The 17,111-nt window shown below is 39.3% G+C and overlaps 1 protein-coding gene across 2 annotated transcripts in view; it reads left to right on the plus strand.

The window, feature by feature from the left end:
- The first annotated feature begins 2,323 nt into the window (after positions 1-2,323).
- The window catches only part of LOC122876658 (tetratricopeptide repeat protein 28-like), a 166,036-nt gene continuing 151,248 nt past the window's right edge, over positions 2,324-17,111 (plus strand). Inside the window, exons 1-2 of one of the 2 annotated variants that reach the window (XM_044197253.1) lie at positions 2,324-2,646; positions 5,205-5,504. In XM_044197253.1, coding sequence (XP_044053188.1) covers positions 2,617-2,646; positions 5,205-5,504 — 330 coding nt within the window. In that variant the 5' untranslated portion in view covers positions 2,324-2,616. The remainder of the gene's footprint in view (positions 2,647-5,204; positions 5,505-17,111) is intronic. The other variant, XM_044197252.1, reaches the window with a different exon arrangement.

Consider the following 17,111-nt stretch of genomic DNA (forward strand, 5'->3'; position numbering starts at 1 on the left):
TCACAGCATCTCATCAAATTAAAAAGTTTCTGTCCACCTAATGAAGGTCAACATTCACTCTTCTTTCAGCTCTGTTTTGCTCTGCACCAACTTTACTGAGGTAAATATCTGGCTTTGTAGCTGCTAGATGCTCCACTGTGCTGACCAGCCAGTCACAAACTTTGTTTGTCTGCACCGTCAGAGCATTTTTTGCTGAAAACAGCTGCCTCCTGCGGCTGGAAGAGTTTGATGAGGGTTGGGTTTGTGGGCTGGAAACAAAACTGAGCTAAAAGATGCTAAAATGCTCCGTAGAGCAGAGGGGAACTGCAGAGTCGGGTGATAATTCTCTGTGGGTTCCAGTGTTAATTTTGGCAGCTATTTTAGATTTCGTCTTAGTCTTTAGATGAAATTGCTTATTAGTTTTAGTCACATTTTAGTCATTTTTATCCTTTTAGGCGACAACAATTCAAAATGTTTTAGTCGAAAAAAGTCATTACATTTTTGTCAACTTTTAGTCAAAGTGTTTTCTCTCTTTAAACTAAACTAATTAATTACCATTAAATTCACACAAGTGCTGAAACAATTAGTAGATTAATATGCCTACCTGGCCTTAGAGCTAAGACATCATACACAAACATCTTCCAAATAAATTGATGTGTAATCTTACAAACAACAGTTTGACTAGATAGTAACTGCAATGCATGTTCAGGGATAGCCATTAAGCTTTTTCTGGTAAGGACTGTAGTAAAGACAAGTAAGCGAAAACAGATCGAGCATAATTACAAGTTGCTTGTCCAAATATATAAATAAATAAATTCACAGGCTATACACGATACAGCAGCAACACGTGATGCGCACTGACACATAGGGGAACAGGTCTGAAAAGCCAACATGGTTGTTCCCCATATGTTTAACTCAAACGATAGGACAATATATGATAAAACATTTCACTTGTCCCAGACATGTTAAATAAAGTTATTTGTCAAGCCTTGCATGTTTCACTCATAAGCTTTGAAGATAGCGAACTGATGTTAGCTAACACATTAACCCAGCTAATGTCATTCATTAATTTACTGCCGCAAACTGAAAAGTTGTTTTGTGAGAAAAACTGGCTTCCAGCCAGGCTAAGCCAACATGGCTTGCAAGCAAATTTCACATAGACAACTGCCCAGTAACATTGACCTAACGTTAGCAAATGTATATGCTTGCATTGTGTTTTCCTTTCTGCTGAATTATAAATAAAGTGTGTCCATAGATCTATTGTTTAATTCCGATGTTGTTGTCATTAACTCACTGTCGGTTTGGGACAGTATCTGGACACGTCACATCAATCTGCACCACATCCACAGGGATGCATTGTTTATATTTTGACAGACAGACTACACGCACAATTGGGGGAAAATATCATGCATTTTGTACATGTCCAACAGCCCACCACCAACATTTTAGTCTGGTCTCCACAACGAAAACAAAACATACATTTCAGCATAGTTTTTATTATCAAAGATCTATTTTTATCTCGTCAACGTCTCGTCTTTGTCGTGGGAAAAAGGTTTTTCGTCATAGTTTTCGTTAATGAAATTAATACTGGTATGGCATCACCGTGGATGACAACATTCACATTACAGTCATTTGATCCATTGTTTATATAAAAATATATGTAGCTTTAAGGTGTGTGTGTTTGTGACCAAATTCAACCCAAATCATGATGCATTCACACAATGTCAGCAAAATGGGAGAGCTCTGCATTATTCCAAGATGGTTACCGCCACTGCTAGCCTTGTAGTCACATCATTTAAATAGTCTATATTAGGTACTTTTGCATTTTTATGTATTTGGAGCGATTTGTTAGTGAAACCAGATCCAAACAAAGTGTGTGCAGCTCCTCTTAAATTAGCTGAACCTGAATTGTAATATTGGATTATATAACTGCCAGCAATGGTGGCTTTGCAGCCATTTTGATAATGGTTTGTTGACACTTAAGTAGTTTTTTTTCACCTGTTGGTAGTCACTGTCAGAAATTCCTGATATATCTGTTTGGGAATTACAAGTCAAGAGGCTTAATTGAACGGTTCTTCTCACTCGCTGCTGGGTTGAACAATATTATGGCACCAATAGGCTAGTGTGCGAGGGAGAGGTGCCCCCTTTCCATCTTCACCCCTGTCCTTATAGGGTCTATGAACGCCCACGACCTGAACGTTAGCTAACATTTGCTTTGAATTCCACTTTATAAATGGTTTATAACACGTCTAAAAACCAAACAAAGCATAACCGAGTGATACATTCACATTCATTTATTGTACTATTCTTTTCCTGACTCAGGTTCCCACAGACCTCCATGCCTCCCTCTGCACAGCGCTCAGAAATCCGCTATGGCAACAGGGGAAAAAAGACAAGAAAAAAAGGAAAAGATTTGACAACATGGCGCACTTTCCTTGAGAAAAGTTTCTCCTGAACGCCACACAGCTCAGACTTTGTGGATTTTCCTCGCAATTTATCGACACTTGCACCGCAACGTGAACTTTTTGGGTGAATTTTGAACAGCTCTTGATGCATAAACAGTCGATAAAAAGTCAAGAAGGAGTGTGATGGGATGAGAGCGATAACCCGTCGCACAAATCAAAGCATTCAGACAGGATGGAGAAGCAAGCGACTCTGAAAGAAAAGGTAAATAGATTAAAAATAACTACTTTATACAGTGTCATGCGAGCTGCCATTTTTGTAGTTGTTGGCATTTTATTGGTCCCTGAATAACACTTTTTACCTCGCGTCCTGTACAGGAAATACCAAATGACCATTCCTGCGAAAACCTCGTAAAAGACGTCTATCGATTTTCCAGTCATGCATACTGTACTGCACAGAGGATGTGTGGGCTCTCCTGGTGCAGACAATAGGCAACATAAATGTGATTTAAATGTCAATAGAAGATTATACAGATTACAAAATAGGCTGTAAACCCAAACCACGCTTATTTTGTTATTGCATGAACAGAGAAGCTTGCACTGCCAAGATTTTATAGTGGCAGTACGTTGGGTGTATTGCCATGAGTAAATCCACATAATTCCCCAACAAAACTGAAAACAACAAATACGTGCAGACTATATATCCTTTGGAGGGTTGAGTTAATCTCTGTCTCCTTATGATTAAATTGGTAGGGCGTCCTCTGTATTGGTGTAGGCTCTCATTATCTCTCACTCTCCACCCTTCCTGCCCAGTGCTGCCCACATACAGGAGGCACTGAGGCAGCCCCCAGTGTGTTACACCAGATGAGGCAGTGGACTCAAAGTGGACCATCTTGTAAAATCACTCTGATTAGTTACCTTCTCTCTGGTCCTGCTAACCAGCTGAAATCAGCTGCGGGAGTGTTTGTTTGAAGGGAAAACCTGCATGCACTGCTGGGCCCTGGAAGCACTAATCTATAATAGATGCTTCTCCTGACATTTCTTTGGGAGCAAGCCTTTGAATGTCAACATGCGTGACAGCGCTGTCAGTTGTGGTGTGGACGTCACTCCCTCAGCCTGTTTGTGTACTTCAGAGAGGTGGGTTGCCTCTCCATGAGACTTACATCAACAAACCCAGCAGTGAACACTTGTTTGGCTTACCTTATCTGTTGGTGATGTTGCAGCATAATTGATATTTTGCCAATCTACAGGTGATGAATCCGCTAGAGGTACAATATAAAACACTGGACAATTAAAAGTCCAGCCAAAGTAAAGCAGGAAGTCGATCCTTTCCATGTTGTGATGTGATAGAAAAGATTATTTAAAGGTTATTATGCAGAGAAGAACAAGAAAATGTGGAAAAGATGGAGGTCAAAGGGTGCAAGAAAGCAACTGATTGGTACTGCACTGTAACTTGATGTTGAATCTACTTGATACCCAAAGCCCTCATGTCTGCTGCTTTTACTCCCTGGGCCTCTGGAAGCAATTACCAAGCCTGCCCTATCCCAGAATTCAGTCTGAGGAGGTGTGGTGAGAAAGAGGTATAATGGAAGCTGGCCTTAAAAACATGCAACCTGAGATGAATTTCATGATTCAGTAATACTGAGCAAACTGTCTGTGTTAAATGGATGTGGCACTCATCTACTTAATCAATCAGACTGTATTGCCTGGATGCAGCTACAGTAAGACCTGAGTTAATATGATAATTGGGCTTGCATTCAGATGGTTTGCCTGCCAGTTGCTTCAGGAGTGTAACAAGTTGAATATAAATGGGAACAATAATAGATTCAATCCCACATTAATGCAGATGGCCTTGCTCTAAGGTAGGTATTATCTTGGTGTGTATCTTGCATTGAGATTTATCAGTGCAGATGTCTTTATTAGGTTGAACTTTACACTATTGTTGTGTGTCTAAACTGCTGTATAGAAGAATATCAGGTTATATAACGGACTGTGAATATCAGAATATATATGGGCTTTATTTTGAACTAACACAACCTCCCCTATTTTTAACCTTGTTGAATCTGTCTTTCACAGAAAAAGGGGAGATTATTAAATTAACCTTGCTTTGACTTTAACAACTGAATGTTAAACAATATTACATGTGCTATACAGATGTGCACGTCAGCAATCTCGCTCCATTTAAAAACAAACCAACAATTTTATTCAGACAAAAACCTTGCTTGCAGAACAATTCAGCATAACTTGGATTATTTTATAAACCTTGTTTTTAATTTTAGGTCATGTCAGAATATACCCCAAAAGACAAATTGATCGTTCATTTAGGCTTACATTATTATTTTTTAAATAATTCAGAATGGGATTTCCAGCGGACTTCATACGCTGTCAGTCTGTATGCTTATGTGTAACTATGTATTTTTTGATTTGAGCTAAATTAAAGTTGCTAGAGACATAACCATCATATAGTTATATGAGGCCAAATTATATGGATTATATCCTCCCTGGTTTTTATAAACCTTTTTCACAGCAGACATTGACATTAACTTGTCATAACAGGAAAAGCACAGGTGGAACAAATAACACTAACAATGACGGTGTCAATTTGGCATACATGCTTTGTCATATACACTGTTTCAGAAACACCCTGCTTCATATTCACACATTAACATTCCTTCACATTTTAGCTGCATGTTCTAACTATTGTATATTTAGTTTGTTATTGAGTTCCTTGCTCAAGGGTATTCCTGTCGGTTAAGTATGATGATATTTTTCAGGTAGACTGATTATAGCTCTCTCACTCCTCTTCTGTCCATTTCTCCACAGTTTTCAATCTTCAGTTCTCGGACAGCGGGCAGACCTATCCGCTGTGTTTCTGGAGACGGAGGGGCCAGGTATGGTCTCAGCAAAGCAGAGTTCATGGAGAAAGTGCAGCAGAGCAATGAGGCGTGTCAGCGTGGTGACTTTCAGGCAGCAGTTCATTTGTACACTAATGCCTTGCAAGCTGACCCACAGAACTGCATCCTGTATAGTAACCGTTCAGCAGCGCTTCTCAAACTGGGACAACATCAGGCGGCACTGGAAGACGCTGAAAAAGCTTGTGAGCTTAATCCCAAGTGGCCCAAGGTAAGTGTGCTTCAACATCTTAAACTATCGATACACTAAAAGTGTAGATCTTTTGTTGCAACAGTGGGAACATGAGCAAGAGGGGAAGAGTTGAGTTTTTCAACCTGTAAAACAGAAATTATTGACTTTTCTCAATTGTTCCAACAGAGTTTCATTGCTAAGAATTGTAAATCATCAAATCTAATCTGGGGGCTCTGATGTCCATATCATTGCCAATTTGAAATTTAATTATCAGGACTTAGCTGCATAGATTTAAATGGCGACATGCTGTTTAAAATGTGTGAAATTTCAAATATGTTTAATGAAAAGTGATGTTTTTTGTAAAAGTGACATTTTGTCATAATAGTAGGTAATTCTAGTACAGTAGTTATATTATTGTTCTACTAGAAATAATTTTGTACCATTTTTTCCCCCCTCACAAATATTACTTGATTTATCTTCAATTCGAAGTGTTTCAAATTCCACTCACATTTTCACTCCTCAGTTGCTTTCTTGTGGCTGCTGATCAATACAAAGTTTTCTGGGGTCTTGTCTTTGATCTTGTCCAGGCCATGTGGACTAACCTGCGATAGATTTCACATTACTCAGCTGCAGAGATCACTAGGACACCAATTCCTCTCAGTGATAGAAATGCATTGATTTTATGATTTAGCATGGAGAGATACTTTTGTCTTTCAAGAGAGAGATTGACGATAATGTGGTAGAGTGGTATTGATGATCATTTGTCGCTACCAATGATGCATCAGTGGCCACCTCTTCTTTGATCTGAGGTCGTGTATCTTCGGATGCTCAGGTAGGTTTCCTCCTCTGTAAAAATGTGTCATTGTAGTGAGAACTGTCACTTTTTATTACATCGGTAATGTTGTGTGCTTGCTTGTTGTCCCATAGTATATGGACTTTTCAATAGTAAAAGAATAGTAAAACTCTCATGAATGAATGCCTTTCACAAATGTAGTCTTTCCAGCATTGTTTCATACCATTGTTTACCATAGTTCTTCATATTTTTCTTGTTATGAATATACAGTTGCTGTCCAGCTGTTATTTTAATGCTTTTTCATTTAAGATGACCAATTCTACAACAATTGTCTCCCCCCCATGTTGTCACTTCTCACTGTGTAGCATCTGAGCATTAATGGAGAGTAAATCTCGTTCATTCGGGAGAGATTTCATAACCCTCTGAGGCCAGTGAAACCAAACAATAATTGAAAATCACTACCAAAATCACTCTCCTTTCTCCTCTTTATATGCTATCCAAGTACAATGAACTCTTTGTGGTCTGACTGGGGGATGGTTGGCTTAATCTAGGCACTGTAGCTCTCCTTATTCTTGGATTTACTGTCTGACAGCTTTGACTCTCATGCTGAAGTTTGTGTTAGCAGGCTCTGTTTCGATGTATAACCTGACCCTTGTGTTTTACTCTGTAACAGGAGACAATGGGATTAATATGTCGGTGGTATTGACAATTAAACAGAGGGTTGCATGCTCATGTTTTAAATTAAGTTTCTTGAATCACCACTAGGGGTCAGTCTTGTCAAACAGGAAGGCTGTTCAAAGTGTTTTGTCTGTGCAGGACAAAAAAGGCAGTTAAGCTATTTAATTTCCAAGATGCTTTTTTCCCCCTTTTACATTCAGTGGGTTCAAGAAAAGCTAAATGTTCATCATGATTGGTTTTCATCTAAATGTAGAGATGTGCTTAAAGATGTATCAACACAGCCACCATGGAGAATTTAGTGGGAGGTGTTTTTTCTACTTGATTAATGTACAGGTGGAGGCCAAGGTCACACCAGATCTTGCAGTTTTTTTCTCTGATATGTCAAAAAAGAAATCACATTTAGCTCAGCTTAAACTCTGATCTTCTAAGTTTGATAATTTTATATCAATGTGCCATAGTGGATATGAATGAATAGTGATACGCATTACAACTCCTGTATTCAGTTAGTGCTGCCTCAAAGAATTGATTAGCAATGGTGGTCTTGACACTTATGGCGTTGGCCTTGGGGAAAGAGAGGTTTGGCGTTGTAGAGTCCATCTGGTATGCCTGGATATTTGATGAAGGAACAGGGATTAAATCACAGGAGTGCTGGCATTCAGATCCTGTGTGAGTACATAATATCATCAATCATACCTCCCTATGACCGCACTTCTGGATTGGCCCGTCAAACAGTGACAGGCATGGTTTTGCTGCCCCAAGCACCAGCGAGCAGCCCACCCTCCTGAAGCCCACAGCCAGCCTCTGAAGGAACCCCCTGTCTAATCTGTCAGCTTTCCCTGCTGTAAGTGCCAGAAAACATATTCTGAAAGAAGAAAGAAAATGTGTGGTTTAATGACCCAAGACAGCTTTAGGCCCTTTGTACCTCACCCTCTTACTGAATATAAAAAGCTTAAATGAGAACAAAATAGGGTGTCATTTCATAGACAAGGGGTGCACACTTGTGTGTGTGTCTGTTCACATTTTGTCTCTGTGAGCCAGTCTGGGAGGGAAACTGGGAGAAAATGTGCGGTGTATAATGAAGCTTCTTTTCATGTGCATGATTAATTTTTAAGTACAAAAGGAATGATACTGCAGCAACTCTTAAACTTTAGCCAATGTGTACCAAATGTGTAAGATGGAAAACATCTTAGCTTCTATTTCCTGTGAGTAATTTTTGATTCTGTGTTGCACCGCAAGTGCTTTTTATGTGTATACCGGTGACTGAGAGGACAATACCCTCTCTAGACGGATTCCCTGTCTATTCTTCTCCTCCATCTGGTCCCTCCCTCTCAACACGGCTGTTTCAGTGACATGTTAAACAAACAGTCCTTCCTGCTATCGCTCCCATTCTCCAGCGTGAGCACTGACAGAAGAGTTACCAGGGAACCAAAAGACGACTGGCACTGCAGTGTCAGGGGAAACATCTCTGTCATTTGCATATCTTCTGATTATAGGTTATGATGGTGCCTATCAAGGGTATTCTGTCTCCTTAAGTGTTTATTGCCAAAGTTGCTGCGACACACTCATAATGATGGTTAAAATCCATCAAGCCTCATTTCCCAGAGGACGCTATTCCAGTGCATGCCATTACTTGCATACATTTTTCTTTTTCACCAATATAAAAATGTCCATTTACATCCCAGCGGAGGTGCCTTAGGTTTAACTGAGACAATGAGTGTTTGCATTGTGAAAGGTCATGGTGTGTGGAGTGCTGAAAAAGGACTTTAATTACAGCAGCAGCATATCCCGTAATTGTGTACAGAGTGGATGCTGACACCCCGATGAGGCATGAAGCTTCTTTTTCCTGCAGTGCTGGGTGATGACATTGGCTGTTGCTGTTACTGTACGTGGAAAAGGAAGAAAAAGAATTGTGTGTGAGATTTGAAGACATCATCCTTTGCCAAAACCACTGGGGTTTAATGCTCTCCTATTGGTATTACAGTCTGTTAAACCAGCTCTCATCTGATCTCGGTGTGTGTAAAGAATAAAGAACCTGGCTTTTGATCTCATATGGAGATGTATAGCTCTTGTACCTTTCTTCTTGCTTTCATTCACACCATCTGAAATATTTATCTCATAACATATTGGTGACCTGTCCTATTATTTTGATACATGCTGAATAATGCACTGAAAACCTCACAGTGAAGCTACTGTAAGTGGGCTAAAATATGTGTGTTTTTGTATTTGTAGAGCAGAGAACATGTATTAGGTAGTTTGTTTTAATGCACTATGATAGCACTGACTTATACAATCATTTGTGTGTATTCAGGATAGAGTTTGTATTCTTTTACATAGTTTTCTCTGTCTTTCAAAGTTAAAGCTATCAACCATCTTATTGAGTGGATTTTTAGCCATGTAGTGGCTACTATGATATGAATTGCCAAGGCATTTGGTACAGACATTCATGGTCTCAGAGAATGAATCCTAATGGCTTTGATGATCCCCTGGTTTTTCATCAGGTCAGAGTTTTTAATTTTTCCAATTTTGGTCACAAACCAATCTAATGACATTCCATCAGCTTCAGCTGTGCTTTGCTTTTATTGTAACAGCTTAACATCAGCATGTTAGTGTTATCATTATGAGCTTGTTTGCATGCTGACGTTAGTATATAGCTTGAAGCACCACTGTGCCTAAGTACAGCCTAGCTGTAACCTACCATGGCTGTAGACTCGTCGACCACACTAGTCTTGTTAGAGCGAGATGTTGAAACTACAAAAATATCTTTCATTTCCTCTCCTCTCTGTTCTGTCCTGTGCAGTTTTAGTTTTCTGTGCCAATAATTCAGTCAGAATATTAACACTGCTGACAGTTTAGAGCCCATATATTTCCTCACCAAGTACGTGAGCAAATTTAAATAGAAAAAATATATAAATGAGACAAAATAAAAATAAATGCTGAATTCTGAACTCTATATGTATATTTGGGCCACACTTGCAATCTAAATGTATCAATGAATATTAATAATATCTCCTGATTCCTATTTATGATTAGCATGATTTGGTCAACCTGCCTACCTGCCCGTTGTTATGAATTAATAGTTATAAAATATGAATGCCTGCAGTTAGTATACCGATAGACAGCATATACTCATTATAATATTATGCAGACAAAGTTGCTCACCACGTAGCAATCTCAAATCCGATGTATTGCTTCTTTCCTTTTTTGTGTTTGCAAATTATTGGGTTATAGTGAAAAATGAGGCACAGGAGCTCATCTACAACTACACATCCTTCACAAGATCCTGCTACACAGACGAGGCATATTTCATGATTGTAATTGTCAGAAGTAATTACCAGTGACTTTCTGAAGTTTTCAGAAGAACTCAAACTATTTAAAATTGAGTGCTGGGGCTGATGTAGGAGAGGAGTTCCATACATGTTAAAAACCAGATGTATAATCTGCAAAACACAAATTACTTACCTAAATATTTAGCAAATGTTAGAAATGAGTTGGATAGATGTAGAGGAAAATGAACAGATTTATTGGAAGATTGGTGACTTTAAGGAATATATTAGCTTATCCAAAGTAAACTCAAATCTTTGAGAGCATACTAGATCCTGGAAGATTTAATATGCTGTCCTAGCTCCAGATCCTCCTCCATTTGAGTATTAATATGCAGTAGCTGTTAATAAAACTGTATGGTCTTTATAAAGCAACTTTGATTTGAGTTGAGGAAAAGTTGGTTCATGCCTTCAGTTTTTGTTATCTGTAATCTCAATGTTTGTTGACCTTCTGAATACCACAGCAACATTTTTATGTAAGAGGTTTTATGGATACACTTATCATGACAGTATGCATTCCCTGCTGTCTCTCTTCATGAAGATGTGTGCTTTGGGTAAAAACAAGGTCTTCCCGCCAGTTTCCCCTCACCCCCTGCCCCGCTGCTGTTTTCCACCGTAGCTCCAGAGCTCACCATGGAGAGAGTAGAGTCATGAACCACTAATAAGAGGGTTCCGTTTTGCTTCTACCCAGCCGAGGCTTGAACTAATGAACAAATCAAATGAATGGCATGTAATTATAGGCCAGAGAGAACAGGATGGACAGAGGGTTGGCGCTAGCGGGCACAAACCTGAAATTATTTGTCTGGAAAATCTGTGAAATGAGCGGGAGCAGTTAAATTCTGTCTTTTTCCTTTAGAAGGCTGTTGTGGCTAAGCAGTGCTGCACATATGCACGGGCCATGATGGAGGGAAAGTGACCACACACACACACACACACAGACACACAAGTCTGTTGTTTTGATTTCAACAGCACTTCTTTGGCAGCTATGCCATTTTTACGCAGATGAGATGAAACTAATCCTGTGCTGCAGTTGTCTGTTTGGTAAGCAGTGCTGCTCTCTCCTACTTGGTATCTACAACAGAGTTTTGCTTCTTTGTGGACATGAGAATTTTTTGTTTAGTGTTTTGCATCCCATGTGATAGTATTCAGTAATATGCTACATAAATTTATTTGAGCTACTGCATTGTTATGCACCTGATGGATGCAATTTGCATTCAAAATCACATCCCCTTCTTTCAGCCTAATAACTGACTCAAAATTGAACGCATGAACATCCAACATGTACTGTTAGAATAAGCTCACATTACCATTTTACACAAAATGTTGCTTCTGGGTCTGTTGAATTGCCAGTGAGTAATACAGCTCAGGCACAACACGTAAATTATGCCAGTGATGTGACTGATAGAATTTATATCCTGAATTGTGCTGCTATTTAACTATCTCAATATACTGTTTATGTGTTCAGTATTTTTTTCTTACAGTTTGGAACGGTTGATTCCAAATCCTGCTTACCCGGGTTGCTATGATGGTGGCCAAATGGTTTTCCTCTCTGCCACCCAGGCGCCCCACCAAATTGTAGTGTTTAGTAAAATTTTATCTGCTTTCAAGAAACACCACACATAAAAAATGAAAATTGGGCCATCTTTTCTCTTTTACAGTAACCATAAGTTCTGTACAGTATATATCTTTGGTGCTTTGCTGGATCCCACAAAGTTCAGAAAAAATTGGCTTTCAGTGTCGGATGATGTAATGTGGTTTGATGTGTGTGTGATGACCTCCCTCTCACCCCACTGCTGTCTGTCTCTAGACTGTCCTGAGGGCATGGATGAGTCAGAGCTGGGAGCTGATGTCACCCTGATTATAATCTGTCAGGCCTATCAACACCCTATCAACACCTACTGGCCAGCTCACACAGATATGTGATTTTAGACCACCTTCTCCGAAAAATATTGGGATCTAAATTCAGTTTGTGTGTGTGTGTGTGTGTATGCATGGGTATTTTTGTTCTGGCTAATTTGGTCAGTACTGAACTATTGGTGTTGTGCATAAATCTTTCCGTTTTTTTTGTTATGCCATTTTGCAGATAAGCTATTCAGAAAATTAAATGCAGCAGCCTCTTTGTCCCAAAAGGAATAAAGAGTGTCAAAGCTTAGGTAAGCACCTCAAACAAGAAACTTTCAATCATGTCTGTGCCCTCAGAATGCTTTTTCCCTCCAGATACATCAATTGATTACCAGCTTAATAGCTTTTTGCTTGCTGTTACATGGCAAGAAATGTCAAAGGCCCAGAGAAAGCAAGCTCATTGCCATGCTCATGGCATAACAGCCTGCCGCTGATAGTGGATCAGCTTTACAAGCCTGAGGAAATGAGGAAAACAATTGCGCCCTGCTCCTAGCACATAACCCCTTGGGTTATACAGATGCTTTTTTTTCCTTTCAGGGGTTCATCTCCTTGTCAGCCTCATATTGTGCTGGCCCTTCCCACCTGGGAGCTTGGCAAGGCTAGAGCCCCGAGTTCTGGATGTCTCCAGAACTAACACTGCTGCAGGGAGGAAGCACTCCCATTGGGGAAATGGGGTAGAGCAGAGAGCAACCTGCAAGAAACCCATTAGTATACGCTGCATAAGCATGGCAAGATAAATAGCAGAGCTGAGAGTTTTTTTCTGCACTGATCTGCTTCCTGATCCCGTTGTCTTCACCTCTGAACTTTAGGTGACTAGTGCATTCCCATTTTTCTCTTATGTCCGTGCCAGCAGCTGTGTCAGATACATGCGAATATTACAGCGCAGATTATAATAAAAAAAATTAATTCTGCTGATGCATAATATCACAGATGTGTTGTTATATCTTTCACCTCTTTAAGGAGGTGCAAAGTTTGGTCTGTGCTCACGCCTTATTGGAAAGTGTTCCTCTCTTAGCTTGTGGTCTGTTTCAAACAGCACCAATTCATGATGTAACCTCCTTCCCAGAATGAGTCATATGCCCTGGTTCCTCTCAGAGAAATTAATCGGTAGAAATAAAGGTACCACTAATTTTGTTTCCAGGTGGCTGACTAGCATTTCTGGAAAGAAGTATAGCAGTAGTTTGAGAAAATCAGCATCAAATCAGTTCTTACTCGAAATAAATGAAAAGGTGGGTCTAGACCTGAGTTTGGGTGTGTGGCAAACCCTTTTCTGAATAACTTTTATGTTCATCTCCTGCTCTCAGTATTTAATTTAATTTTTTGTTACTATCATCTAGTCAGCTTTGTGTATCTTATATGAATACGGCTAAAACAGAAGAAAGTCATTTTTGATAAACCTACAATTACAATGTTGTACTAAGGGATTACGTAAAAGTTTTTATACAGTTTAAGTGGCCTGAAATATGGTAAACTGCGTTGTGTGTGTCTTTAAATGGATGCTCCACCCAAAATATATGTTGTTAGTATCACTCACTCACCCCTGTAGGCTTGAAATATGGCCGTTAAAAAGTACGTTTTCTCATTGATGGACAACAGCAGCTGTGGTTGGCTTCGATACAGTCAGTTACTGTGAATTCCAATGATGAAGTGAAGTTTTAACAAGAGAAAAATATATTAAAATGTCTACACAAACTTCTCAGATGAACAAACTTCAGTATGTTCTAAACAGTAATAGTTTTACCAAAATATAGCTAAATACACTGCTTTGAGGTTGTTGTACTACGGTATGGTTGTTGCACCTCTGTAAAGCCATGAAGCTCTGCCAGAAATAACATATTTATGTCTTTCCTCATTACTGCAAATAGAAACAGGCCACATTACTTTACAAATGACAGTATGCACCATTGTAAAATGTCAGTGCACATTAATAGAACACATTTGTTCAATAATATGTCACTTAAAATCTGTCACTTTTTCATTCAGAAGCAATCAACTGATGTATTAGTAAAAAAGTCCTATTTGTCAATGTTGCTCATGTGGAACCAGAACATGAAATGTAATCATGCTGTAGTTTAAGTATGACCTAATTTTGTCTATTAACTGAGTGCTGCATGGTCACAATTTTTCTGTAATTACTGATGTAAATGATTAATGATAGATTATTTCTAATAAATAATGGATGTTTAGAAGGCAGTCTGAAAGAAAGAATGCAATATGCACAATATTATGTTAACTTGTTCTGTGATAATCTCAGATTTTTTCCTAAAACGGTAAGCAAGACCATTTAATATTCAAATCCAGCCCAGAGAAAGATGGATCTTCCTTTTCTGTCTAAATGTCTTGGTGTGTAATGGCCTCCAGCCTAATTCATTCTTCTAAAGTGCTCCTTCTAGATCTCAGGGCTCGTTTTTAGGCAGCTAAATTACTCACTTGTGTCAGGTTATTACAATTAGCAGTTTGAGTGCCTGCACTGTTGTGTCTTACCCAGTTACTTCCCTCTAACTCTTTCTCTCCATAATGAGTTTTATAGGGAAATGCTGCAGCAAAATGGAAATGCCTGGGGAGATGTATTAGCTAAAAAACCATGGAATGCAGGTGGTGTATTTATGTGTGCAAAACTGACAAATGACTTCCGTGGTTATGGATACAATCTCAGTATTTGACCAGAGGCTGAGCTGTTCCAGTCAGGCGTTAAAAATCACACACACATGTTCTCAAACAGAACTTGAGTGTGTTGCTGTTTTAATGAGCTGGACAATCAAATATACACTCAGTGACCAGAAAAACATAAATCTTTGGTCCTGATATTAGGTGGCACACATTGTGGTGGCGAGACCTGTAGCTTCCCATGGTGAGGCAGTCAGTGTTGAATCTGACTATGCAGGCATTTGTGCTTTGCTCTCTTTTTAGTGTTTGCTTCATCTGAATTCATCTCCAAGATTTTCAATGGGCTTGCTTTCAGGGGATTGGGGTAGTCGGATCATTAACACCATTTTACCTGAACGTTCCTCACACCATTCCTGGGTGATTTTTGCACCTTGATAAGGACACTATCTTGCTGAAAGTACCATCATCTTGGGAACATGAACATGACTGAGGCGTTGACACATATAATGATGAAGCCAGTGTATGAAAGTTTCAATGGCCTCAAAGCATCACACTTCCCACACTGAACTGTACATTTGTACAGGTATGTATGACGAACCCATCAACCCATGTACCTGTTTAACATTATGATACCGTTCCAAGGGGGATTATTCAGATTAGGCAATCTTACTGATGTTTCTTAGGCCACAGTAAATGTCTTCTGCGGCTTACCATGAACAAGTATCTGTCTGTCAAGTATTCTGCCTGGTCATTAGCTTGAATACATCGTACACGAGTACAATTCATTGTGTGTTCATTCTACTCCACTCTTATGCTGTGATGTTGACTCTCCGTTTCTTATGATCCAAACCACCTGACGTCCCCCACATTCATCTACCAGGAGCCTCCTCCCACATAGCAAATGCTTTGAAGTGTCTTGTATATATTCTGTGCCTTTCATTGTACGTCTTTAAGATTGCTGCCTTTAAGAACCGTAGCAACTCTACGATCTCTATGATTGGTTCCTCCTGGAACCAATCATGCCTTTTCAGGTCAGTTAGATCGTGATTTAAGCCCATTTTTGTTTACCCATTCACATGCAAAGCAAGTGTGGAATTGGAGTTGCTGTTGTATGCACCTGTTAATGTAGCGATACATATGCAAATGGGGGTACCACTTCTACTGTAGGGGCAGGTTTTATTTTTCTGATCACTTGAGTATAGATCTTTGCATGCATAAAAGACCAAGTCTGTCTCAGAATTAACCCCAAAAAAAGGACTGGATTGGATTAGCCAATAGACATATGATGAAGAGTTGCAGTTGATTAATCGATTAGTCAGTCAATCTACAGCTATCGACTAATTGTTATTGCTATCAGTTCTCTGGTTCCAGGTAAAGACTGATTAGTTAGATTCACTAATTAGTTGCTACTTTGACTCAAGATTTGCAAATCAGTGAATCACCTGGTGTGGTGTTTTAGTGAAATGTAAAGAACATTGTTATGTACCCCTGCCAGTCTTTTCTCCTCTTTTGGCCCTATAATCTTCACACGGTGTCTAGTCCTCTCTCTGGCCATAATGCTGGCCTCAAAGGGTTATTTCACCCAAATTACAATAAAACATATTTTCTTACTCACTGTTGGCATCTAACAAAGCAAATCCAGCAAATCCAAATGCTAGGTTGGCAGGGTGTTCATTTTATATGCAAATGGAGAGGAAGGCGGCACAAATAATGAAAATAAAATCACTAATTATCCACCATAATACAATGGATTGTTAGACTAATCACTGAGTCACAGCAGCTCCTTAACCATAGTGACTCTGTCCGATCCTCATCACTAACAATTGTCCAGTTTCCCTGAGCAACCACATTTGGACTGCTGTTTGCCACTTCATTTGGTCTGGTTGCCCCTATTATCAACTGCTTTTTTGTGTTACAAAAAGTAAAAGGAAAAAAGGTTAAAAAACCCCCAACAACAATAAACAAAATTATTAATAATTGTTTAATCCATATCCATGTTAAACAGGAGATTGCAGCTAAAAAATATGAGACAGACAGCGCTTCAGGAGGCACACAATGCACACTGTATCTCAGAAAATAAAGCTGAAGGCAAAAATATTTTAACGTTCACTGCATGCTTAAATACAAAAAAACGAGACAGAATTGTGGCAAGGCACGGATCTGGCCAAGGTTACAAAAGAATTTCTGCAGCACTCAAGGTTCCTAAGAGCACAGTGGCCTCCATTATCCTTAAATGGAAGAAGTTTGGGACAACCAGAACTCTTCCTAGACCTGGCCGTCCAGCCAAACTGAGCAATCGTGGGAGAAGAGCCTTGGTGAGAGAGGTAAAGAAGAACCCAAAGATCA

This window comes from Siniperca chuatsi, linkage group LG5 (assembly GCF_020085105.1).
Source record: "Siniperca chuatsi isolate FFG_IHB_CAS linkage group LG5, ASM2008510v1, whole genome shotgun sequence".
In the NCBI taxonomy this organism is placed as follows: Eukaryota; Metazoa; Chordata; class Actinopteri; order Centrarchiformes; family Sinipercidae; genus Siniperca; species Siniperca chuatsi.